The sequence below is a fragment of the Ceratotherium simum genome, chromosome 21 (assembly GCF_057802395.1).
Source record: "Ceratotherium simum simum isolate JZ-2026a chromosome 21, ASM5780239v1, whole genome shotgun sequence".
NCBI lineage: Eukaryota > Metazoa > Chordata > Mammalia > Perissodactyla > Rhinocerotidae > Ceratotherium > Ceratotherium simum.
In genome coordinates, this window is record NC_141920.1 from 17,091,216 (window position 1) to 17,119,039 (window position 27,824).

The 27,824-nt window shown below is 50.1% G+C and overlaps 1 protein-coding gene across 3 annotated transcripts in view; it reads right to left on the bottom strand.

Moving 5' to 3' along the window:
* Positions 1-27,824, bottom strand: part of TOX2 (TOX high mobility group box family member 2) — a 139,027-nt gene that overhangs the window by 88,706 nt on the left and 22,497 nt on the right. The window contains exon 1 of one of the 3 annotated variants that reach the window (XM_004430383.2): positions 21,434-21,652. The exons of the other annotated variants lie outside the window; for them this stretch is intronic. Coding sequence (XP_004430440.1) covers positions 21,434-21,559 — 126 coding nt within the window. The 5' untranslated portion in view covers positions 21,560-21,652. Of the gene's footprint in view, positions 1-21,433; positions 21,653-27,824 lie in introns of those variants that run through there. 3 annotated transcript variants of the gene reach the window in all.

The following is a 27,824-nucleotide window of genomic DNA, read 5'->3' on the forward strand; positions in this document are numbered from 1 at the left end:
TGTCACCATGGCCATAAATTACTTTGATAAAATTAAAACTTTTTTAAAAACCACACACAACTTCTAAATATCTTCTAAAAGAAAGAATGATTGGAAATGGAGGGGGGCTAAGTTTAACCAAGTATTTAAAATATTTTATTAAGCAATAGTAATCAAACAGAATGGCATAGGTTGAAAATATAGGAATACAGGGGCTGGCCTGGTGGTGTAGTGGTTAAGTTTGTGCACTCTGCCTTTGGCAGCCCAAGGTTCGCGGGTTCAGATCCCGGGCGCAGACCTACACGCTCATCAAGCCATGCTGTGGCGGCATCCCACATACAAAATAGAGGAAGATTGGCACAGATGTTAGCACAGGGACAATCTTCCTCACCAAAAAAAAAAGAATATGTATTAAAGGAGCGGAGGGAAAGATGTCCCCCCCAAACCCTGTGTAATAGCCTATTTATTAAATGCTGGCTAGAACGGAGCCAACACATAGGACGGGCCCTGGTCTGCTCTCTCCCCTGATGCACAGAGCAGGCACACAACAGTATCTGGTGAATGAATAAATATACCTGGCACCGAGCAAAATGCTTTCCACAGAAGATCTCATTTAATCCTCACAACAACCCATGGAAGCAGGTTTATTTTCCCTGTTTAAAACCAAGGAGACATGTTGAGAGGACAAGCAGTTGCCCGAGATGGCACAGTCAGGGAGAGGCTGGACTTCAGAGTGATCTGTTCGCTTCTTCTGCTTGGTCTTCCTACGAGGCTGTAAGCTTCTTGACAGCAGGGACCAAGGCTTTGCTGCACCGCACTATATAACCAATAACTAGCCCCGTCTGGCACATGACAGGTGTTTGATAAGTAGGTGTTAGTGGTTCGAGGAGGGAGGAATTATCTGCAGCGAGCAGTGGTGAACGGCATTGGAGACACAAGAAAAAGAGACCTTGGATCTTGATGTGTGTGTGCTGGTGGTAGGAAGGGGGTTGGGCAGTGGGTCCCCCTGAGGTCACCAGAGCCCGGCTCAAGTGGGCTTATTCATTCACTCATTTATTCCACCAAGAAAGAGCTGCTGCATGCTGGAGCAAAGCTTGCTTCCTGCTTTCAAGGAGGACCTGGGAAGTTGGCGGTGGTTCCCGAGGCAGGGCCAGGGTCAGCCTCAGTTAGGCTATCCCTGGGTGCCTGGCACGGTGCCCTGGGAGCACACTGGGCTCGGGACCTGGCCACTGAGCAGCTGTGAACAGAGGCCCTGAAGGGGTGGAGGGTTTCTCAGTCCAGCTCTGCCCAGGACTCCACCACATCAGAGCCCTTGGAGGGGAAAGGGAGGACGGAGAGAGACCCTGAGGGCTCCCAGGCTTCCCCTGGCTTGTCCTCCAGAGCCTGGGCCTTCCCCTCTCAGCCCTCCTCTTGGGGGATGTTTTCTGGAGGAAAAAACTGTAAGCCAAGGGGAGAAGTCACAAAGCCAGCCTCTGTGCTCAGACACCACAGGGCCACCTCCTCCTCCATGTGCACAGACAAGATAGAAAATGCCCACATTATACCCACCACACAGTGAATCTGAGTGTGAATGTGAACAAGGTATATGACATACGCAGTGTGCCCAAGCATGGCAACAGCTCATGCACCACAAACCATTGGAGCCCATGCCACACACAACACAGCATTCAAGACCACACTTAGTCACACACGTACCACATCCATGGGTAACACAAACCAACACAAAGGTGTCCACAGCACAAACATGAGTGTGCACATATCATAGACCCTTTACGTGACTGGGTACACAACACCCACAGCATGCACACACAGAAAGTGGGGGATGCCCAGGTGTGTATAAGTATACCGTACATCTGCCACTGTATAAATATAACTCACACAAATACACACACAACCATACATGGCATGAGCATGGAGAGACATACAAAGCGAAGATGCACAGGGACTTCAATTCTGTGCATATTTCACAATTTATCAGTCCCTCAGTCAAAAATCATTTTTCATGCCACACAACCTTCTATATGCTTTAAAATGTGAAAAAAAAAAATGTAGGGGGAAATATCGGCCTAAGAATTTCCACGAAACGCCGGGAGAACATCCTCTTACCACTGACTGGAATAGATTAATTTTCCCCATTTCATATTCTAATTATAATTCCTTTTCCCATCGCCATCTTCAGTCCTCATTACAGCTGGAAGATTGTTCTGCAAAAGCCAGGCCTTCATCTTCTCTTCCCAAGAGTTTTGTCATGGAAATGAGTTTTGGAATCTGAAAGAACCCACATTTTTGCAAATATCGGATGTGTGGGGATAACCCTTTCATGACGGCCACCAGAGACTCAGTTCACAGAGGCTTTGACAGGGGCTGTCTCTCCCCACACCGTGTGGTCCCCCAGCAAGAGAGGCTCCTGAGCCCCTAATTCCAACAGCCCCCACACACCTAGATCCAGCTTTTATCTTTAAGGAAACTTAGCAAATAGGCAGCTAAGGTGAAAGGCGAGGAGCCCTGATCTTAGAGAGTCAGATGATGCCAGCTCCATCTGTGCCACCTCGGGCAAGCTCCTTAATTGCTCAAAGTCTCAGTTTCCTCATTCTTATGACCCACAGGGTCACTGATTCAGAACAGGTGTAAATCAAATATCTGTGGGACAGACAAATATGATAAGTGGGTGGATGAATGGATGGAAGGAAGGGAGGGAGTGAAGGATGGAATGGATGGGTGGATTATGGAAGGATGGATGGATGATGGATGGATGGATGGATGATGGACGGTATAAATCAGCAGTGTCCAATAGAAATATAATACAAGCCACAAATGCAAGCTACATGTGTAATTTTAAATTTTCTAGTAGCTACAGCTAAAAAGTAAATATAAACAAGTGAAATTAATTTTAATGACATATTTTATTTAACCCAACATATTCACAATATTATGATTTCAACATGTAATCAATAGAAAAATTATGCATGAGATAGTTTACACTCTTTTTTTTTTTTTTTTGGCACTGTCTTTGAAATCTGGAGTGTATTTTATCTTACAGCACATCTCAATTTAGACTAGCCACATTTCAAGTACTCAAAAGTCACATGGGGCTGGTGGCTGCCATAGTGAAGACAGTAGGAAACAACTGGAACAAGTGAGATGAATGAATGGATGGTTGGTTAGGTGTGTGGGTGGGATGAAGGAACGGATGGATAGATGGATGGATGGATAAATGGGTAGATGGGCAGGAGCATAAGATGAGTGGTTTGGGGAATGAATGGGACAGATGGGCCAGTAGGTGGATAAACAGACGGCACCATGGCTGAATAGATGGAATCAGAAGGTAGGATGGGTGCGTGGATGGATGGATGGATGGGCAGATGGGCAGATGGGCAGATGGGTGGATGGATGGGCAGATGGGTGGTTGGAATGTGTAGACTGAATGGTTAGGATGAGGGGACGAGTGGATGGATGGATGAGATGGGATGGCTGGGTGAGTATGAAGAGATAGGTGGGTAGAAAGATGATTGGGATGGTAGGTGAGATAATCAAACAGACAGTTGGGATGGGTATGTAGCAATCACAGATAAATGCCTGGATAGGTAGGATGCCTGGGTGGATGGAATGGGTTGAATGGGTGGGTGGGATGGATAGGTGGGTGGACAAGTATTCCTGGTATTTCCTCCTCCCCCTATTCACACTTTCCATGGACAATGTCATGGCTTCTCAGGGTTGCAACATGCACTGTCTCTCAAATGTTTATCTTCAGCCAAGTTACCTCCAGATTCCAATATACAGTTTTCCCCGGACATCTCCCCTATTTGGTCCATGAGCACCTCAAATTCAACACACCCAACACTGAACTCATAACACACATATGGACCTGCTCTTTTGCCAGTATTCCACCATCACGAGAGAAGGTGTCACCTTCCACATAGTCCCACAGTCAGTACCCCCAGGGTGACTCTGGACCTCTTCTCTCCTACATCCTCCTGATCCCATCACCCGCAGAAGCCTTCTGCTCCGCTTCCCCCACCAGTCCATCTTCCACCCTGCCTATCACTAGTGATCTTCGGCAATCACATCTCTGCTCAGGTCAAAACCCTGCAGTGACTCCACATCGTTAACCCTGGCATCCAGGACCCTCCACGGTAACCAGCCTTGAGCCTCAGCTCCCACAGCATCCCTCAATGTTGCAGGAACCTCCAGTGCCCTTGCCTTTGCACACACTGACCCATCACCAGCCTGGAGCACCCTCCTCCTCCCTTTCTCTACCCACTGAAATACAACTCTTCCCAGGTCATTTTTTTTTTTTCTGGCTATGCACTCCAACTTAATAGTCTTGCTTGCTTCTATAAACCCATGCTCTTGGGCCCAAACTTAAAGCTTCCATCCCAAGTCGCCTTTGGACTTAATTCGACTTCTATGTACAGTGTGATATATAGGGCAACAGCAGTGATTCCTGAACTGGAGTATTGGTCCCACCAGTTACTAGCTGTGTGTGAACTTGGATTTAACCCCTCTTTGCCTTAGTTTCCTCACCTGTAAAATGGTAATGATGGCAGTTATTAATTATTCCAACCTCATATGGTTTTCGACATCTGTTATCAGATAGATCTGAGTTAACATTGTAACATAATGCTCAATGACAGTAATGATTTTTAACAGGTGCTGAATAAATGTTACCTATGATTGTTTTTATATGCTAAACTCTTCTCCCTCATCAGCCGCAATCCTTCTCAGTCCAGCAAAGGACCACGTCTCCTGCGTCACTGAGGCCATCTGATATCCCCCTCAACTCTTTCCCCTTCCTGACATTATTTATGTCACACCCATCCCGACCTCCTTTCCTTTGGTCTGAAAAGGTGAAGTGTCTCCTTCCTGTCTAAGGTCAGCCCTTTCACCTTGACCCTGTTCCTCCCATGTCTTCCCCTCGTGCATTCCCAGTCTCAGTCCTGGGTCTAAGACCTAATGTAAACGTGCCCAAGCAAAATGAAATCACTCAATGCCCTTGTTGTAGCGTGGACCAAGCATCCACAATGTACTGAGTAACACGTTCCCATATGGACTCCCATGGGGACTTACCATAAATAAAGCATGTCCCAAGGCACAGAAAAGAGGTAAAAGCAAAGGGATTTGGAGGTTACAGAGGGGGCAACAGTCCTTGTTCATTGACCGGTAGCTGGCGAGTGCTTACTATGTGCCAACATTGTACCGACACCAGGCATAGCATAGTGATTATGACACAGCCCCTGCCCTCAAGGAGCACCCAGTCCTTTGGAGAAGCCCGGGTGAATAAAATGTCCCTATTCTCCAAATCTAAGAAAGGAAGACAGGCCGGTCTTTGGCCGTAGTCCCAAGATGGGAACAAGTAACCACAAAACTTGTTTGAAGCCTGTCCCAGTTGGTCAGTGACAGCTTTGCAATCACTCAGCTTCCAAAGTCAAGCGATCAATTACAGTCCTGCTCCAACAGCCATACGTCCACAGCTGGGGGTCAGCCAGTCCAGAACTTCCTGCTTCTGCAAGTCCCCCCATCCCAGGACCCCATGCTTCCCCAAACCCTACAAAGCTCAGCTCTTGCTTGATTTGGAGAGATCAGCTTTGCAAAGCACAGCAATGAGTTCAGCGTCTTGTTTCAGACATCGAATGATGGCCTCATCCTTGACAGACGTGACAGTGGCAGGATAATGTTATCACAGGGGAGTGGAAGCAGGGAGAAGGGCCTTTCAAGAGAGGCATCCTGAAGAGTAAGTTGGAAGCTCCACGATGGAGGACACACAGGGGTCAGCCAGGCAAAGAGCAGGGAATGTGACATCCAAGGCTGCTGTGAGCACCTACTGTATACTAGAGCTCATCCCAGAGCTGTGCCTGGTTGTCTCAACGGAACCCCAGAAATCCCAAGGCTGCACAAGCTGCCCTATTATAGAGATGAGTAAGCCGAGGCTCAGGGTGGTTGGGGAGCTTGCCCAAAGCCACCCAGTCAGTCCTGAACCTGGCCTTGACCCCAGGCACCAAAGCGACAGTTGTTCTGTGGAAGCTGCCGCCCCACCCCTCTGCAGAGAGACACAGATCAAAGACCAAGGATGCACAGCCCTCAGCCCAGCCAGTCTCCGACACCGAGACGCACCTCAGAGATCTAAAGAGGAAACAATCAAAGCAGCATACACTGCTCCCGCCTGCCCGCACGTCGAGCCGTGAGAACACTCGTTCTGCACAGATAAAACACGGCTCAGAAGACAGAGGCAGCAAATGCGGCAGCTGCACCCTGGGCCCCGCCGAGAGTGCGGTTTCATGTGGAAGTCTCACAGAGAGATAGGCATCAGGACCAGGGAGATGCTGGGGGAGGGGGCAGAGAGGTGCTGCACAGATGGAGCGGGGACCAGGATAGAGCCTCAGGCTCGAACTCTGACTGGGCCCTGTGTGCTCAACTCCAGGCCCCCCACCACTGAGCGAAGGATGAAAGTACAGTAGTAACACACATGGGCTCAGATTCCAGCTGCCTGGGTTCAAATCCCGGGCTTGCTTTTCAAGCTGTGTGACTTTTTAACTAAGTTGTTATGTCTCAGTTTCCTTATCTGGAAAATGGGTATGACTATCATTTGGATTAAATACTTAATATACAGAAAATGCTTCCAACATTGCCTGGTACACAGAAAGCACTCAATAATTGTTAGCTATGACTTACATTATTGTTTAATCCTCACAACAACCCTGTGAGGTTGCTCTAACTGCTTCTCTTCTGTCGATGAAGAAACTGAGTGGGGCTTCAGGCAAGCCTGTGAGGTCCTAAGCATGGGAAAGGCCCCTGAGGCCTCTGTCCGCTGTATGTAATTTGAAATAAAATTTGTCAATTAAAATCTTCATAAGAGAGTCCAACTAAGAGCTGATTTTTCTTAAGAGGATGGCTTTCGTGCTTTGTTCCTAAATATCAAATATCAATTTCTCTCCAAAAAAAGTTTCTCTCCTTATTGATGCTTCTGCTTTGCTGGGCATAATGCACGTTCTTATTCTGCCTGCCGAGAAATCCAGTGCTACGACTGAGGCCCAGAGAGGTTAGGGGATCTTCCCAAGGCCACACAGCCAGGATACACCCAAGCTGAGTCTGCAGTCCAGGCTGCCGGCTCCCCAAAAGTCCACACTGGCTTCCCAGCCCTACTGTGTCCAACCTGTGTGAACCAGAGCAGGTGACCTCACGACTCTGGGCTGGGGGCCTTATCTACCAGGAAGAGGAGACAATGCCTTGGGCACAGCCTGCCAGAGGGGCTGGGAGCACGCCTCGTGAGCAAGCCCAGTGTTATGGGCCACTGCAGGAACCACCTCCCTACCGCTGACAAGAGTAGGCTTGGACGGTGCCACCTGTTTTAGTCAACAGACAACATCGGGAGGTGGTGTAAAATGACAAAGGTCACTATGGCTCTGGTGGTGGAGTGCTACCAGGCACCTGGCTCCTTTGGGTGGTGGGAATCATTGCTCCCATTTTATAGATGAGAAAGCAGAACCTTCCCACCTGGCTCCAACCATGCTCCTTCTAGACCTGTGTGTCCAGTATGGTGGCCACCAGCCACATGTGCCTATTGAGCACTTGGAACATGGCTAGTTTGAATTGAGATGTGTTTAAGTGTACAATACACACCAGGTCTCAAAGACTTAGAACAACAACAAAAAAGGTAAAATGCCTCATCAATATATTTATATTGATTACATGTTGAAATGATAACATTTTGGATATGTGAGGTTAACCAAAACATATTATTAAAATTAATTTCACCCGTTCCTTTTTACTCTTTTTAATGTGGCTACCAGAGAATTTAAAATTACGCATGTGGTTTGCATTGTATTTCCATTGGACAGCACTGGTCGAGATGCTGTACCTGTCACCCTCTGCCCCAGACTCTGAACCTTGGAGACAGAAGAGTCCACATCAGCAATAGCTTGATCCAATTCTCTGTCATAGATATGGGGACACTGAGGCCCATAGAGGGAGAGTGACTTGTTTAAGGCAAGAGGCTGGTACAGAGGCATTCACTCATTCAACAAATGTTAATTGAGTTCTAGGTGCTGGGATAGAGCCGAGAACAAAATATGGAGCCACATCCCAGCCCAGGGGTGACATGGTGATGATGCAGAATTCCTGGCCTAGCAAAGATCCCTGGGGACCAGGGCAGCTGGACTGCGCACCAACCCCTCATCTCCCCAGTCAGCTCCAATCACAGAGCTCAGAGACTGCAGACAGGAAGACCAACAGGAGCTCCTGCTCCAACCCAGAGCAGACTCTCCTCAAAGACCACTGGTCAGTCCCACCACAGGGCATTAGCCAGCTGCAGCTGCCAAGGGGGCCCAATAGGCAGGGTAGCCCAGTGGGCATAGCATGGCCGCCTGGCAGGCCCGTGTATCTACCACTGGTGGTAGCTTACATACTGTCCGCATTACTGCAGATTTATGGCAAAAATTATCCTCTCTCTCAGCTCCATTTAAAGCCATTTGGAGCTCGCTCCCATCCCCGATTATAAATCTAATTGCACATTCCAAACAGACAAGCGCTCATTAAGCTTTAATTATGCACATGTTGTTTTCAACAAACATTTTCATTTGGCCGCTGTGAGGGGGAATGGTTCCAAGGGGGCTGCAGACGCTGCCTGTGGCTGGAGGGAGCTGGGGCCTGGGAAGTGGGTCAGGGTGTGGTCAGAGGAGGCTGTCCAACGGCAAGGCCAGATCCCCTCCAGATCTGGCTCATGACTTTGAGGCCCTTCCACCAGGCTTCTGCTGCAGGAGACGGCAACATGTGTTTTCTCAGCTGGTCCCACCTGCACCCCCAGTGTGCCCAGAGTCTCATTGAAAGCTGGCACTAAGGGGCCTCTCTGGGGTGGGAGGGAGGGAGGATAGGGACCCACACTCCCAGCTCTAAATGATAAACCCTCCTCCTCCAGGAGCTGGTTTCTTCGAAGCCTCTGGGCTTGTCTCTGCTCCCACCCATCCCCCACACTGCAGCTGGAACCATCCTTCTCCAGCACAATCTTCCATTTCCTCATTCGTTCACTCACTTATTCCACAATTATTTATTGAGCGTAGACTTGATCAGGCAGTGAGGGGCCATTGGGGATCAGGAAGATAAGGCCCCTATCTGGTTCTACCCAGGTCCCTCTCCTTCAAGCCCCATCTTCCCCACTAGGGAAAAGTCCAAACTCTTCACTGTACCATTGAAAGCCCTTGAGAACCCGCCCTTTGCCAACCTAACCATCTAGGCCGGTCTCCCATCCCTTACTCACACTCTGCCCCTGTTCTGCCTTTCTAAGATGCCTCGAGCTCCCTGCCTGGACCATGCTCTCCCACACGTCCAGGCCTCTGCAACTCTGCACTCTCCACCTGAACCTCCCTTCTCTTTCCTTTCTTTGCGGTTAACTCCCCTTCACTCCCATGCCGTCCACCTCTAGGAAGCCATTGCCCATACCCACTCCCAAACAAGACTGGCTGCCCCTCTGTTTGGGGGCATCTGTGAAAGCATTCATTGGACCACAATGCTGTAACCAACTACCACATGTCTGACTCCTAAGACCAGCCTGCCCAATGTTTCCCCAAAGCACCATCTCCTCCAGGGGTTGAGAGGAGAGGCACCCGCTCGCTGTGGGGCCTTGAACGAGGTCTTCCTCTCTGCGGGCTGAAGTGCCCTCATTTGTACATGGAGGGGTTGAAGGAGTGGGGCTCTCTGGGCCCCTCAGCAGTTCGGTCAGTTTTCAGTTTTGTGGTCTGTCCAGGAGCTAGACCTTCCTCTTCCCACCTGAAGAGGGTCCTGAAGCCACCGCCTCGCCTTCAAACATTCAGCCAGGACCCTCTGGAGCAGAGGGAGCTCGCCAAGGTGTGTCTACCATGTGCAAATGGTGCACACCCAGAGATGGGGGACAGGGATGATGCAGAACCCCCAAGGCCACTCCTCAAAGAGCTTCTGGAAATAGAAGCAAGTGAAATAAATGTGATTTTATTTACTTATTTTGGTAAGGAAGATTAGCCCTGAGCTAACATCTGTTGCCAATCCTCCTCTTTTTGCTGAGGAAGACTGGCCCTGGGCTAACATCCATGCCCATCTTCCTCTACTTTATATGTGGGAGGCTGCCACAGCATGGCTTGATGTGCAGCGTAGGTCCACACCTGGGATCCAAACCTGTGAAACCCCGGCTGCCAGAGCCAAGCATGCGAACTTAACCACCTGGCTGGCCCCAAACGTGATTTTAAAATCGATATCAAGATCCATTCAGCATCTGACGGCTACCTGTTGTTTTAGGGCAGAGTCCCTGGAAACAGACTCTGAGAGTCAAGGTAGGCAGTTTATTGGGGTGCACTATAGAAGCTAGACTGAGCAGAGGGACAAGTTGAACCATGATGCAGTTACATCAGAGACTCAGCCTGTCTCTAGGAGAGCTCTGGAGCTGGGATGGCTCTGCAGAGGTGTCCCAAATTGAGGCAGGGAGCCACTGCTTTCCCAAGGGGGCTGCCCCGGGGAAGGGTGACAATCTTGGGCAAGGCCTCCTCCTTCCATCCAAGGCAACACCCAGAGAGAGACTCAGCTGGGAGGCGGCGGCAGCCAACACCCTCAACAGCTGGCAGAACGAGAGTCTCAATCGAGGAGGGATCAGGGTGACTTGTGATGGCATCCACTGTGATCATTTATTCATTTTAGCTAATTTGTGCAACATTCACATAGTGCTTGCCATCAGCGACATACTCCTTTAATCGATTTATGAATTTTAACTCATGTAATCCTCATAACAATCGTATGAGTTAAGTCACGACTTCTAAGGCTCCCATTTTACAGATGAGGAAACCGAGGTCAAGTAGTTTGCCCAAGGCCACATAGGTAGGACGTGGTGGAGTCAGGATTCAAACCCAGGAAGTCCAACTCCAGAGCCCAGGCTCTCACGACTCGGCCATGCTATCCCTGTGGTCTTGCCCTGCCCCCTCCCATAGGCACAGAGCTGTCCACTCCGAGCTCCTCCCCAGAGTCTGGGCCGCGATCAGCGGTCCGGAACCTCAGGTCGCCCAGCACTGCCAGTATTTGCGCTTGACAATTATCTATCATCCGCGCGTTTGGGAACAAGTCCCAAAACTGATCCTTGCCAAAGACAATTAACCAGAAGCCACATGAGCGCCCGTCGGCCGGGACTGTGGTGTGGGGGCAGCGAGTGTGCTGAGACAATGAGCAGCAGATGATTCGGGAGATATTTTTCTCCCAGCACCACAAAACAGGCCCTCAATCATGCCACGAAGGGCTGGTGTTGTTGGAAGGGAAATATGTCAACAACAGCGTTCGATCGTGGGGCAGATGAAAAAAAAAAAGAAAAGAAAAAAAAAAATCTTCTGAAATTGTAATTTGACCTAGAAAGCTTTTCTAGGTCACCTGAACTTGGCACTTATGCATCTAACCCCAAAACCTAACACAAACTGGGTACCAAGTTCACATCCTTGTCAGGACCAGATAACACAGGAAACGATATTTGTAAACACTGCTGCTATGTTTTTAAGGGCCGTATTAAACTTAGCCCTTGGACTTGGGATCTGAGAGAACCCCGGGGCAGCGCGGCTTTGGAAGCCTGCACACCTGGGTTCACGTCCGGGCTCCGCACGCAGCCACTGTGTGGCTGTGGCAGGGATGGCGCCTCTCTGATTCACAGACTCCTACCCTGGAAAATGGGAACGGAACCGACAGGGTTGCGCGTGCTGCCTGGCAGTGTGCAGAGACACCAAGGTGCCCTAGAAAGGCTGGATCCCTCCTTTTACCCCAGCCGCCTTCCTAGGCTGAGGGCCACCCCTCTGTTCTTGACTATCAAACCCCTATGCCCCAGATCTGGGCTCTCCCTGGGCACCCTGCATCACAGAGGACAGGAGGGCCGTGGGGGGACTTCTCTCCTAAGAGGACTTTTCTCCCCAGAAAACAGAGAGTAAACCGTGCTCCAAGGTACAGCACACACCAATGAGTTCTTCTAATTCATCTTCACTATTGAGCCACCCAGTTTAAGACAAATCACAGGGCCTCAGGGCTGATAGGGCCTCAAAGACCTTCTCATTATCCCACAGGGGAAACTGAGGCCAGGCTGGTCAATGGCTCATAGTTATTGGCAACATCATCCCATGGGTTACAACAACCACATTACCAGGTCCCCTGAGCCTGCGCCTCTGGAAGAAGTAGAGTTACCTGGTCACTGTCAAAGCCCAAGGACATGGGGAGAACCCCTGTCTTCATCCAGCCCAGATCGGAGCATCTACGCGATACCTGGCCACATGCCAGGAGTGGGGACACAGAACCGATCTCTAGGGAAGTTTGGGGGCCAGAGGGAGTACAGACACCAGCACCGATGACAATCGGGGCTGACGAGGCACCAGGTGGAGACAGACCACCTGTCAGGTGGAGGGACCAGAGGGAGCAAAGCCTAGGCAGCTGGGAGGGTGAGAAAACTGGGGTGTGGGGGGTGTCACCAAGTCACTGAGGTGGGCTACAGTGCAGCGTGGGCGGGAGGAATCAACACCCACCGAAAAACCAGGTGAGAGTTTGAAGCAATATTCCTAAAAGAAGAGTCACGGAGGGGTGGCTCGTTCAGCCAGAGATAAAACATTGTGTGAAGTGACAATTAAGGCAATGTGGCAGTGATGTCAAAAGAGAACTCTAAATCAATGAAACAGAAGAGAAAGCGCAGAATTAGACCCAACTATGTATGGAAACACACGATGGTTAAGGAGGGCACTTACTATACACCAGGTCCCATGGGACGTGCTTTCCATGCAATATTTCACTCCATCTTTGCAACAAGCCTATGGGGGAGATATTATGATCAGGCTTTACAGAGGGGAAAAGCTCAATTTAAGCAACCTGCTCAAGGGTCACATGGGCACAATCAGGCAAAACCAGAATCTTAACCCTGCAAGCTCACGCTCATAACAACTGCTCTATTTTGTCTCCCCTTTTGGAAACAAAGAGACAAAGACCAATTATTTAATAAACAGAATGAGGATAACGGGGTTATCCTGTTCCCATTCAGGAACACTGAACTAGACACTCACTGCACGCCACCCACGAAAATGTACTCGAAACAGATTAAAGAGTTAAGTATAAAAAGTCATGTTATAAGAAAATATCAGAAAACAGAACAGAATGTTTATCAGATCTGTGGAAGCAGGATAACTTCCTCAGCCCTTGAAGCAATCACGGAGGAAGGGAGATTGACAGATTCAAATATATACACATTAATATCTTCTGTAGAAGGAAGCATAATAAAACCAAAATGAAAAGGACATCAGACTAAGAAAATATGAGCACCAACTATGAAACAGTTAATATATACAATGTAGAAAAGGCTCAGTCAAAGTAAAGAGACAGCAAGATGCCGACAGACAAAAAGACATGAGACATAACAGGAAAGCCACAGAAGGGGTGATCTACCAAGAAACAAACACGTAGGAAAAAATGTACACTTGATTTGATGACAAGGGGAGAAATGTGCATGAAACACACCTACCATAATGAAACCGGGATATTCCACGCCACCCCCGACATGGAAAACAGTTCCAGCCTACTGGAAAGCAATATGGCGGCCACCCTGGGGCAGACAGCCAGCCAGAAGCAGGGTAGACGAGGACCCAAGACCCCTGCCTGCTGCCTCAGGAGTCACCCCCTCACCACACTGCCCATCTGTCTCAGGTCCACCTAGTCTTGCTGAAAACAGCCTTCTGTTCTGAGTGCTGGGGATGGTACCAGTGATGGACGGGACACAGCCTTTGTCCTCCTGAGCTGATGGTACAGTGAGGGCGACAGGACTAGGAATTATAATACAGATGATAAGTGTCCTGGGAGCCAGAGTACATAGGAGCCTAGAGACTTCTCAGAGGAGGTGGCTTCTTAGCAGACCTACCTGCAGGCTGAGCTGAATTAGCCAGGTGAAGGGAGAACGCACAAGATAGAAGGGGAGGGCAGTGGGAACAGCATTCGCTGAGGCCGGGAACTGGAGAAGAGGGCCCATTCACTGAGCGGGGAGGCAATGAAAGCCGAGATGCCAAGGCAGACAGGACCTTATCACGATGGGGCTTCCAGGGCCACACTGGGAGCTGAGACCGAAGCCCAGATTGTGAGCTGCATTCTAGAAACTGGCCTCTGGCTTCAAGTAGAGAATGGATCATGGAAATTATACTGGAGGGTGTCTAGGAAGCCAGGCAGAAGCTGCTGTGATGATCCGAGGGTGGGTCCAGGAAGCAGGGCTCTGAGCAGAGCCTGGGCAGGGAGGGAACATTTGATAAGACAATAATAAGTAAAAGAGTGTGGCAGTGATTCAAAAATAGACATTTATATGGACGGCTAGAAAGAGAAGTGGGATTGGAGCCAGAATAAAACCACGACACTCCCCAGTTATGTTTTCCAAAATATGGACCTGAGCGTCTCAGAGATGAATGAAAGCTGCCAAGAGCAAGGGATCACCCAGGAGGCAGAAAGGGGTGACTCACGCCGTTAGCAAACCCTAATTTCCTCTCCTTGGTCACACACTTCCTTCTGATTTCTTTTTCTGATGATTCATAAGAAAAAAATTTCCCCTTTTCATTTCAAACCAGAAACGCCTGTGCACCTGGGCTCACCCTGCCCAAGTCTTAACCTCTGCCCCTAAGCTGACAAAACCCAGCTTAACCCCAGGTGACTAAAACGACGCTGGCTGCCGAGAAACCGAGAGGAAACAAGAGGTTTTTGGCTCTGCGACGGCTGTCAGAGGCCCCTGTGCACCCTCCTGCTCCCCAGGAGGGTCTTCAGCGGCAGCCCCCACACACAGGTCCACAACTCCCCCCGCCAGAACCCACAGGGTTTCAGAACTTAGAATTTGTTTGGATTTCAGAAACATAAGGAAGCAAAGATTCCACAATTACGTAGTAGCCTCAGTGTGGTCTGGGGAACACCTGCAGTCAACACATTCATATTTCTGCAGTGACTCCTAGGAATATTCACACACGTGGGTTAAGCAAAAAGTACAAAGAGCCTCATGTCAGCTCAGGTCAGGTTTGGAGGCCAAATGAGTTTGCAGCATATTTACAAGACAACTTTTGGTTGTGGAGCTTTCTGGATTTCAGATAAGGGAGTTTAAAGCTGAATCAAGGACTGGGCACACATGTGCTGGGCCCTTGGTGTGAGACTGTCCCTCTGTATGCCCATTTTACAGATGAGGAAACTGAGGCTCAGAAAGGTCAAGGAATCTAACCAAGGTCTCACAGCTCTTAGGTGTCTGAGCTGGGATTTGAACCCAGATCTGACATCTTTCAACATGCACTGTGGATCCTCCAGGCTGCTGAAATGCCAGGCAGAGCGGCTGGCATTACAGGGAATGTGGGCCACACTGGGAGTGGGTCAAGACCACGTGCAACAGGAATCGGGCTGCTCCTTCTCAGGCAGTCCCAGCAAGGTGTTTGTCTCCTCAGGCAGGTCCAGGAGCATCCAGGCATCCTCACAGGCCCACAGCTCCCCACATCCTCCACAGACACAGTCCCAGTCTCCACAGGCCTCAGAGTCTGCTGAGGAGGCAGGTGACAAATAAGCAAACACACAAAAGTGGCTACAGTTGTGACAAATGTTGTGAAGCAAAGAGAGAGCAGAGACAGAAGAGAGAAACGTACTTGAAAAGGTCTCTCTCAAGAGGTGACAGTTAAACTGGGGGAGCCCTGAAGGAGGAGAAGGAGCCCAGCACGCAATAGGAAGGGGGGAGCACTGCAAGCAGAGGGATCAACAAGTGCAAAGTCCCTGGGGTCAGCAAGCAGAAAGCTCTCACATGGGGGAGGAATCATGTGGCCGGAGCACAGTAAGTAGAGGGCAGGACCAGGATGAGATCAGAGCAGTCAGGATGAGATCAGAGCAGTCAGCAGCAGATCAGAGCAGCCAAAGCATGTGGGGTCCTGGGGCCGTGACAGGGACTTGGATTTTACCTCAAATGGGAAGCCCTTAGAGAGTTTTTGCAGAGGAGTAATATGCTCTGATTTATATTTTAAAAGATGACTCGGGCTGCCCTATGGAGGATGGATTCTGTGAGACTCCATTCTGTGAGTCTCAATTTTCTCATCTATATAATGGGCTCGTGAGAAATCTTGTGAAAAGCACAGCCAAGGATGCCTGGCATATAGTTGACTCTTAGAAGGTGGAAGAACAAAGACTGGATATTCCCACCTAATTACAAACCAGGAGAACCCTGTCCTAAATCATCCATAAGCCACTCCCCTGCTCAGAATCCTTCAAAGGCTCCCCACTGTCCTCAGGATGAAGACCCACCTCTTTCCTTTGGTCCCCAGGTCCTCCTTGACCGGGTTCCAGCCCCACCCCTCACCGTCTCCCACTGGACCTCTACGCTCCTGCCTGCTGAACCACCCCTGGAACGCGCCAAGGCCCTCAGCCTGGAGCACGAGGTCTCCTGTACACCGACATTGCTGTCAGTCTCCCTTCCTTCCCATAAACATCTGATGAGCACCGAACCCAGGCCAGCCCTGTCCCGAACAATTGAGAGGCTCAAACAGTGGCTGAGGGCATGCGTGTGTGTGTGTGCGCTCATGTGTGAGTGTGCACATGAAACCATGATCCACACCATCCAGCCTGACCCTCTCGAAACCAGGATCCACACCATCCAGCCTGACCCTTTTCTGACAGCTGGGCTGGTTCTTAACCTTCACCTGTGCACCCGCTTCCTAAAGGAACGTTTACTGAGCACCTACTTGGTGCCAGGCTATTCCAGGCCCCTGGGATACTGCAGCGGCCAAAGAGCCCTGGCCCTGCCTCTCGCATTGGAGACGGAAAACAAACACTAACCACGGTAAGTCAGTCACTACACAGTATGTAAGTGAGATGGCAAGCAGGTGAGATGGATAGCAGTGCAGGGAGGGAGGGTAAACGAGTTGAAACAGCGTGGTCAGGGTGGGCCACACTGAGAGAGGGACAGTTGAGCAAGACTGGAAGGAGGCAAGGGAGCGAGCCAGGCAGGTACGTGGGGGAGAAAGAGCCCGTGCAAAGGCCCTAAGGTGGGAGTGTGCGGGAGGAGACCAATAAGGTGGGCAGAACAAGTAAGGGGGAGGGGAGGAGAAACCCGAGAGGCAACAGGGGACGGAGTGTACCGCACAGATGGCACTGAGATTACCCTCTCCAGAGAGACGAAGGCGGCACTTTTTCCGCAGCCTTATCTGATGCTGTGGTCGGAGGAGCCAGCGAGGGCGCGCGTGAGGGCTGCACAGCTCGGCACATTGGAGGAACCTCAGTGGGGCCTCGGAGCAGCTGACATCCGCTCGGCCTGCGGCTTCTTCCTGTGGCTTCTGCATCTCAGGTTGCCCCCATGGTTGCTATTTTTGCTCCTGTTTGGGGTTCTGCGTACGGCTCCTCTGTGCACAGTAGTGGGGGCCACTGGGCCTGGCCCCTCTTTGGGTTTGCTCTGCTCAGAGCAAGGGAGAGGAGCCATTTAAATGTTCCAAGTGTCTTTGGGGACATTTACTGTCCAGCAAATGAAAAAGAAGAGGAAATTTGTTAAAGGGGTCATTTTGTCAATCCACATGACCCTTCAAGCTCAGAAAGGTGAGATGGCTTGTCTAAGGTCACACAGCCAAATCAAACCACAGACTGACTATTCTAATCCAGTCTGTCTAGGTCTGAAGGCCTTTAATTTACAGGGAGTTCTTTGCATTTACAGCCTAAATTAATGCTTCCCAAGCAGACACTGTGCTGTCTGGCCTTCCAGGGCGCAGGAGGACGGCTCCAGTCCCCACAGGGCATCACAGCACTGATTGGGAGGATGATGATGGGGTGGGCACAGGGAAGGGCCCCCTGGCACAGACTGTTGGGGAGGGATGAGTGGGCAATCAGAGAAGGCTTCTGGAAAGCAGTGATGTTGCAACTCTGTCTGCAAGAATAAGCAGGAGTTCGAGGGGTAGAGGAAACGTTCTGGACAAAAACGTCCCCACATGCAAAATCAAGAAGCATTTTAGCTTGGATAGTGGAGGAGGGGGCTCTAGGAAGCGGCAGGGCAGTGATTCTCCCTGGGAGGGAGGAGGCAGATGCTAGCTTGCTGACTGCAAAACATGAGATCAGACAGGTGACCCAGCCCCACCACGTGGGCATATTACGGTATCAGAACAGATCCAGCAGGCTACATGTGATCATCCAACTGAAGGCTTTAACAGGGGAGTGGTTCACAGAAATCCTACTGGCTGCTGTGAGGAGAGCAGACTCTAAGGGGGAAGGTGGAGGCAGGGAGGCCAGGGTGGAGGCTCTGGTATCACCCAGGAGACAAGTAATAGTGAGGTGGGGAGACGTAGTTGTACCCTAAGGTGCAGCCAGTGGGGAGTGAGGAGCAACCTGCGGGAAGTGAGGCAGAGAGGGGTCAGGGATGACTTAAGCCAAGGAGTAGACAGTCACGGTGTTAACCAAGATGGGCATGATGGGGGAAGGCGTGTCTGGGAGTGGGGTGGGGGGTGAATCAAGACAAGGACCATTCAGAGCCACTGTTTCCTTCAGACGAACCCTCTGGGGTGAGGATGTGCAAAGCTGCCATTCTATACTAGTCCCCCACTCTTAAGGGGCTGCTGCTCCCACGGCCTCAATTGTTCTGCACAGCAAGAAAGACCTGGAGAAGGTAAGTACATTGCCTCAAGTCTCACAGCCAGAAATCAAGAGACTGGAGCCTGCACATCCAGGCCCACTTGATTCCTATTCCAACGCCCATCTCGACAGACACCCAACAGCGGGAGGCCCCCACGCCCTCCCTGGAAAATGGCACCCCAGGGTCTGGGAGAAGCTGGAGAACCCACTCCCCATCTATGATATGTCAGGGCTTCATTTGCGATTGTTCACACATGTGAACATTTGCCAGGTTCCCTGGCTGGACAGAGATGGCGACTCCTGGGCGGCCCTCAGGCCCCCCGAGGCGATCACAGTGGGTGCCAGAGAGGCAGCCCCCACTGTGCCCGAGCTGCTCCTCAGGAAACCCCGCATCCCCACCTCTGCTCCCAATTTCGTTAATTACCCCTTTGTAAATGCAGGAGGCAGCAGGGGAGAGAGAGTCATCACGGGGGCCACTAATCACAGAAAGGAAATTAATTTCAAACATGAAGCTCATCTTCCTCTGGAGTTTCCACACACAGCCCTGATTTCTAACACGGAATAGTAGAATAGTAGTCGGTGGGACAAGCCTGAATTATTTTTCTGAAGGAATCAGAGACCAAAAGAAGGCAAAGAACTTGCCCAAGATCGCAAAGCAATTACACAGTAGGATATGCACATAGAACTCCAGCTTCCCACTCCCTGGGCACCTTCGTTTTTTCCATAAATATTCAGTGGGTGCCTGCTGTGTGCCAGACCCTGTGTGCCGGCAGGCATCCTGGGCCCCAGTCAAAGCTCCCCCAGAGGGGAGAGTATTTTTATTTACTGAGCACCAACAAAGTGCTTTATATATCTTGTCCCATTTAATCCTCCTAACAATCTACCATTTTGTAGGCGAGGAAACGCTGGCTCAGAGAGGTAAGGTGACCTGCCTGAGATCACACAGTGAGCGCAGAGCAGAGCCAGCACTCAGTCACGTCTTAAACCTGGGTTCAGCTTCTGTTCTCCAGGTTCAGGGGGTGTGCTGGGGCAGCAATACTCCAGCCACACCCTCCCCTCCAGGACCACCCTTCCCCGCTCCAAGCCCTTCCTCTCGGATCCAGGGTTCTCAGCAAACACTGGTTTACTGGCTGCCTATTGTCCCGAGACTCCACCAATACAATGCTGGAGACTGGTATCCAGTAAGCTCTTCAGGAAGTGTTAAAAATAAAGAGTCAGTTCTGTTCTAAGACAGCCAATAAGTCCCTGTAATTAACTCCTCTCCCAGTCAGGAACCCATGGAGAGCCACAGATGTGGCCAGAGACAGAAATCCACATCAGCCAGGGCTGGGAAGCAGGCTGGGGCCCTGCATTTGGGCTCCCTAAGAAGAGAACCAGAACACAGAGCCCCTGGCTATAAGCACAAGGGGAGAGTGCTCCAAGTCATACACACATATGCACATGTACACACATGGACACACACACGGACACACACACACACACACACACACACAGTGGGAGCCACGAAAGTCCTCCTCCCGAGCAGAGCTGGATGTTCTGGGTCATTTGCTCGTTCATTCACTCAACATTTATGGAGGTCCTACCACATACTAGCAAAGTGTTAGGCAGTGAGAGTATGTGTGTGTGTGTGTGTACATACACACACACACAATCATCACAACACAGAGAAGGAAGTATCAGTGTCCCCATTTTATGGATGAGGAGACTGAGACTTGCAAGGCTCAAGGAGCCGGCCTTATGTCACAGATTGTATTTCTGGCAGAGCTGAGATTTGACCCCAGTACCTAACCCAGACCCTGGTACGCAGTAGGCACTCCATAGCCATTTCCTCAATGGCTGGCTGGCTCCAAAGCCTTCCCCAGCAGACCGGGGCCTATGGCCTCTTGCTTTTAGACCCAGTGTGCAGAAAGTGGGGATCACACAGGGACACAGAAGCTCCTGTTTCTTAGTCTCTCTCGGTTCACCTGGATATTCCAAGCGAGGCAAAGAAGGCCTAAGAGGGCGGCTTCCATTTCTGGGACACATGTGCACGAAGCTGGATTTTCAACGACAGTGATAAATCAGAGCACAGAAGAGGTCAGGCCTCCTGCTCAGCTGGGGTGCAGCGCTGTCAACTGCAACAAGCCCCGCCCCAACTCAGTCAACTCCCAGCACAAAGACCATCTCCCCAGGGACGGCTGGAAAGTGCCATTAATGTCAGGTTTCTGCATTCAAAATCTCTGTCACCTAATACGTGCATTATGTGTTGGCCCTCAGATCTTGGATGACGCCCTTCCTCATTTTTTGCTGTCCTTTCTTCACTGAAGATCCCAACTGGTTATTTTTCAATCCTCAATGGACAAAAGGAAAAGGTGGCCCTCACCAAATTTTGGGAGGAATTTTGATTGATTCCACAAACTCCAAAATCCAATGGAAGAGGCAGCTCAAACTTTGTTCCTGGTCATGTCCACAGCTACGCCTCACCCCGGGTATCTTCGGGACTCCTCCATGCCATGTGCCGTCTCCAACATCCCTTCTGGTCCGAGGCAGCCAGATCCCCCACCCACCCTTGGCCAGGCCCCCGCAGGGTGTGCTGAAGGGATGAATGGATGGATGGACGGATGGATGAATGAACAAATGCTTCCTGAGCTCCCCGGGTACCTATGACGCTCTGGACACCAAGACCTGCTCTCCAGGGGCCAATTCCAGCCACTTCCAGAATTCCTTTTCAAGAAGGAGCTGTCAACTGAGGGCCTCCTGGACCCTCCGAAGCATCTTCATTCTACAATGTGACAGGCACCAGTCCAGGTCCCTGCCTGCCCCTACTCAGGCATCGTTTGTCTCCAGCCCACAGCGACCGTCTGATGACCGCCACCCCATGAGGTGGCGGGTACCCGCTGCTTACCTTCTGCTGAAACACACCTGCAATGCACCAGCGTCTTGTAAGTAGAAGGAGCCAGAGTCTCATTCCACAGAAGCCCAGGCAGCGAGAGAACGCGCCCGCGACAGCCTCTGTGCGATTCTGCTGCATAATCAGCAGAGAAAGAGAAAAAATGCCAGAAATAGCAAGCTTTATAAGCCCTCCTGACAACTCTTGGTCCTCTATTGGCTGGAGGCCCAGCACCCCCGCCCCCATCCCATTCCTATAAGGTGAAATGGAAAAACCTGTTATTTAACCTCTTTTATCAAAATCCATCTTCTATCCCAATTTGGGCCTGTGTGTTCGGAGCTCCTGGCAGCACTAGGTCTCAGGGAACGGAAAGGGAGGCAGCCCAGCTCTGCATCATTTGTGGCTTAAGGGCCTTCCCCACTCAGGCACGCCACCTTGGGAGCAGGTATCGAGCTGGAAGGGCTTTTGGAAGGCAATCTGGCAGCACCTGTCAACGTGTGAAACTTGCATGCCATTTCATTCGGCAATTAGACTTCTGAACATCCGTGCTGCAGAAATACCCAAACTCATGCGCACAGTGCATGCCCATGGATGTTGCTTGTCACAGAGAAGAATTAGAGGCGAGCTAAATGTGTAACACCAGGGTCGGGTTGAATAGATTGAAATACATCCATTGTACGGAATATGATGGAATGAGGAAGGTCTGTAGGTGCTGACTTGGAACCAGCTGGGACAAAAAGTCAAGAACATGATCCCATTACTATAAAAACAACAACTGTGTGTGTGTGTTGATAGGCACTGTAAAAGATGCCACACTGTTAATAGTGGGCACCCTGGGGAGTAGGAGAAGGAGGTATTGTCAGTTGCTTTTTTCTTTCTTGTCTTGTCTCTTTTTTTTTTTTTCTTTTCCACAAGCATGTATTACATTTGTAATTTAAAACAAAAATATAAGAGCCTCCCTGGTCCCTCCCACTCCTCTGAAGCCAGTAGGCAAAGGGCCAAGGTCACCCACCACAAGGCTGGATCAGGCTTGGGACAGTGCTGGCCCAAGGCCCTGTGGACCCCCCCAGCAGTCTCATGAGCTTTCACACAAGTGCAGTTAAATTAGGGCTCCATGAAGAATGTGGACTCTGGAATAAGACATAACTGGGTTCAAATCCTAGCTCTGCCTGCTTGAATGGTTAACTTCCCTGAGCCTCAATTTCTTCATCTGTAAAATGGGAATGATAGTACCTATTAATGCCACATACTGTGATGGGCGCTATTGAACCAATTTTAATTTTTTGGACATTTCAGAAACACCAGAGGCCCCTGAGGAAGGCTCACAGAGCTGAGGGCCCCCAGGACTGAGTGAGAGGAGTTCTGGGGAACCACCCCGTTACTGAACACTTATAACAATAATAGACTAAGTGACAGAGAGAAGGGCATGGGGACAGCAAATGCCACATGATAAAGGGGGCCTATGCCCAGTGTGTCTGTATTTTCTTCATGGCACACTACTCTAGCCAATGGTTTCTGTTTGTTTGTTTTGATGCTTCTTATTTCTGTGTTTATTGTTCACCTTCCTCACTAGGCTGTGAGCTCCCTGATGGCCGGGACCACCTGTCTGTTCATCTCTGGGTCCCAGCTCCTAGCACAGGGCCTGACACACAGTAGGTGCTCAACAAATAGAAAGTACGCACAGTGTATAGATCCAAGGCCAAGATCCAAGCACACAGAGCTTGTCTGAAGGAAAGGGAGATGCAGGTTTTGCACTGTGATAAAAAGATGGATGAAAATTTCAGGCATACTAAAGATTTGGAAACACACACACAAAGCTGGAAGGGTGCTAGAAGAGACCCTCCATGAATACTTATATAAGCTTAAGATGGGAAAGGACTTTCTATGCCAAATTCATATGGACAAGGATGTTTATTTCTTCATTGCAACATTATTTATAAGAAAATGGAAATGTCAATAAAATCCATTGATAAAGGATTGGTTAAATAAATCAGAGCACTCCGTACAACAGAATACTGTGCAGCCATGAAAAATGATCAGCATCTACTGATATGGAAAGAAGCCCATATTGCTTGTTGAATATTAAACTTGTTAATTGGAAACCAGAGACTCTGATAAGTAAAAGGTATAACTGATTGTCACAGAGAAAGTGTGAAGGTAAAAATCCTTCAAATATCATTTATCCATTCATTCACTCAAGAAGCATTTTCTGTTCCCTCTGCCTACTCCCTACTCCACGCAGGGCACGGTTCCAGACACCAGGGCAATATGTAAACAGGACACTGTCCTTGCCTTCAAAGACATCCCAGCTCACACATGTAAGTGAGAAATTATGAATTAAGAGAGACAGTGCTCACAGCTAAGGGTCCGAGGGCTTCACGGAAAAGGTGTCATTGGAGCTGGGATTTGAAGGAGGGCAGAGTTTGGGTATACAGAGAAGGAAGGAAGCACATTAAGAGGCACAGATGGGGTGATACAGGACAAGTGGAGGAAGTCCTTGTGTTCTCCATCCAACACTTACTGAACCCCACATGTGCAGAGAAGGGAGTCTGTGGGGGCTGAGCCTGGGGACAGAAGATTCTGGACTTGATTCTGCCACATGTGCTGGAAGGAGGGATTGTGGGGTTGTGATCACGCTGTCCACAGGTGTGCAGTGACAGAGCAGGGTCCCGACCGTGACTCATCACCCTGAGAGTGCCAGCCCCATGGGGCAGGCAGGGCTGGGGCAGGTAGGCCCACCTGGCAGGTGGGGTATCTGAGGCTCAGCAAGGCGAGCCCCCAGGTGCCGGATTCTAGAAGCAGTGCTCTTTGCTTTGCACCAAACATTTGGGCCAAGGTGCCCAGTGCAGGGTGGAGGAGGCCCAGCTCCACAGAACCTCTGCTCAGCCCCTCCCGGGTGGAGCCAGGGAGGGGCCGCTGCATCCTGACGAAACTCAGCATTTTTTAGTTTTATTTTTATTTTTCGGATTTTGAGGCATCTCAGTGGTTCTGGTTCAAAACAAAGAGAGATGACTCAGCTTCCTGTGGAGGAGTGCAGCCTTTTGGAAAAGATACTTCTGTCTAATGCTTCTCCGTCCTCGGCCGTAGAGACAGGTCATCCACACCGCCTTGTCGTCCTGATGTTCAACTGTTCCCAGAGTGAGGGGCAGGGACGACGGCCAGGCTCAGGGGCCAGATGGCCCAAGTTTGAATCCTGGACCTACCCCTTACTCACTGAGAGGACCTGGACAAAGTTATACCCTCTCTGAGCCTGCATTTACTTATCTTAAGACTTCCTTGTGGGGTCTTCGTGCGAAGCAGCCATCGCCTATGGGAAAGGTCTTGTCTGGTGTCTGGCAGAAAGTAGGTGGACAATAAATACCACTGTTAATAACAACAGCCACCTGTGCTGAGGTTCTGCTGTGCCTATATTATTATAAGTTCCCATTTTACAGATGAGAAAACTGAGGCTCAACACAATGAGTTGACTTGAGTTTCCAACTTCCCATTTGAGAAGGTCTGTGCACACACCCCAGGCCAACTTAACATTGAATCTGTACAAGCTTTTTCCTTCTGTCTGACTCTCTCTGCACCAGCAGCCACGCGCACACCAGCCCCTCACTGTCTTTATCTGCAAAATGGGGACAATGCTCTGAGATTGTTGAAATATTCTAGTCAAGGCTTAATAAAAGCAATTCCCTGAAGGACTCTGAAACCTTCAATAAGATCACAACGTTCCTTCCTCTGGGACAAGGAGTCAACAAAAAGCTGAGCTCTTTATGGGCAACACCCCAAGGAGAGGCACGAAGCTGTTGCGAAAACCCCCTCACAAGTCTAGAGAAAACCAGAGAGCTGAGACAGAGGTGCGAGCTCATGCAAATAAAAAGAAAAGGACTTTAAAACGACCCATCATTCAAATGGCCACCCTGCACCACGACATTAACATGGGGTCTCACAAACCCTTGTCCTGGAACTAATGTAAAAAAAAAAAGCAGATGAACACAAGGCAAGGCAAGATAGTCAAAACCCAAGTTTCCATCCCCCTTCCCTTGCATCACCCTGAAACATATGCTGACAGAGCAACCTTAATAGTAACTGACTAATTTTAAACCCTGTGATTACCAGGGTTGATTTCCATGGAACCTTCCTTTCACAGCACCGAGAACCTCTCACGAGCTGTAATTGCCAAGTTCAATTTTAGCTCTGTCACATCCAACCATCAGTGCTAACTAAGGCGGCTGCTTCCTCGCCAGGTAAGCTGGTAACGAAGCCGGCTTCGCTACTTAATTTCACAATATTGTGATGCCCCCGTCAACACCTGTAAGTGTTGAGAAGCTACAAGCTTCTACTAAGCAAATCACCCAAGGGAAGTGACTGAAGCCACTTTGTGCCTCTAGGTGCCCTGTGTGGATCCTCACGCCCACTGGGACGTCGTGGTTCCTTAGTCCCATGCGTCTCCTTGCCGAAAACGCTGACCACCACGGGGCCACACTGCACACCTGAGGGTGTGCTGAGCCTGCCCCCCCTCATCCTCTGCAGTCGCCTCCATTTCCCCTTCTCCATCCCCACAGCCCTCCCAGAATTCGAACTCATGTCTGATGGCACAAATGGTCTCACCAAAAGAACCCTCACTCATCCTCCGACCCCACAGCATGTACTCGTTGGTGGGGTGTATGCACAATGCCATGTTCTAACCTCATTCTGTCAAAGTGCCCATTGGCCTTGGCATCTGTCCTATTATTAAACAACTTCCACCCCCCACACACATTACCCTCCCCCTGGCTGGGTTCAGACAGCAGAACTGAACTCTGGCACAGCCGGGTTTGTTTGGGCTGACCTCATGCTGACTTCAGCTTTTGCCCAGAAATTGACAGGAGCTGGCTATGACGGGCAGAGGGAGGAGAACTATGCCCTCAGGCACCCACTACACCCCACCCGGGCAGGCACCAGGTACTTTATACTCATGTAATCCCCACAATCAGTCAGAGAGGCAAGGGAGCAGGGACTCATCCCCCTCCTTACATTTGGGGAAAGTGAGGTCTGAGCACTTCAATGAGGTGGGTGAGAGGCAGTTTTTTTAGCTCCAAATGCCAGTTAAGGCTGTGCTTCCTATGAGGAGCTGCCAAGCCTCTTCCCCTGAACAAAGAAATCACAGAGTCAATCTATTTCCCTTTTTGCTTGTCTGCCAGGAAGCCCAGAGCCAGATTTGCAAGCCAATTTCAACGACTGTAGAGCTCAGGGCCAACATACCTGTCTTTATTTTCCACTTAGAATTTGTCCTATTTTATATTTTCCTTGGCTCTAATTCTGCAATGTATTATATATACTCTTATATCTTCGTATGTGTCCTTGTGAACAAATGACGACCAAAAATAAACAAGCAACTGCCAAAAGTGAGATTCGGAGAGGTTAGGTGGGTGTCCCAAGGTCCCACAGCCAGCCCAGCGGTTTGTCTACTGCGGTGCTCTCCACACTGATCCCATCTCCTTCCTCCCCTCCTCAACCAAAAAGCAAACAGTTTCTGAGCATTTGCTTCCTGCTGAGCACAATGAATGACAATGAATGCCATATCCACGTTAACAGTCCCAACACCTCTACAAGGTGACAATAACAGTAGGACATATGCTGTCCCAGGTATATTTACATATATTGGTCCTCATGACAACCGTCCTCATGACAACCCTATTAGGTAGGTACAATTATTATCCTCATTTTACAGAGGAGGAAACTGAGGCACAGAGAGGTTAAGTAACTTACTAGATGTGCATAGCTAGTAAGTGTCACAGACAGGATTGGAACTAAGGTTCTGGGCCCTACCGTGTATGCTCACTACGACGCTGTCAACCGAGTCATCAAGTCCCTCAATTTACAGATAAGGACCCAAGCTTGGGCTCTTTCCAGTGTGGATGTGTCTGCAGACACAGAGGGAGAAGCCAGGGGCTCCAGGAAGACCCACTCCCAACTTCCAGCCAAGGCAAGGCCGTGCTTCTAGAAGCAAGGGCATGAGTCCACTCTTGCCAGAGGTGCACGAGGAGTCTGCCAGGCAGAAACACAGGACTGGAAAACCTTCCCAGCCTCCAAGGCCACCTCAGCTGCCCTCCCCCACCACCCTGGCCCCCTCTGCGCTGGGGGCAGGCATCGCAGGCCAGCTGCCCCCACATGGGGAGTTGACAAAGGCGCTCTTCCCTGCCACACTGGAGGCTGAGCCCCCAGTTCACTCAAAGGCAGGGTGGAAATGAGCTCTGAAGCATGAAGACCCAGGTTTGAATCCCAGCTCTGCCACTTACTAGCTGTGAACCCTGGGCCAGGGTGAGCCTCTCCATAAAGTGGGGTATTAATGTCACCACCTTGCTGGATGTCTGGAAACTGTCTGAGCCTGCTGGCCCCATGCCCTCCCTACCAGAGTAGATTTGCCACCATTTCAGTG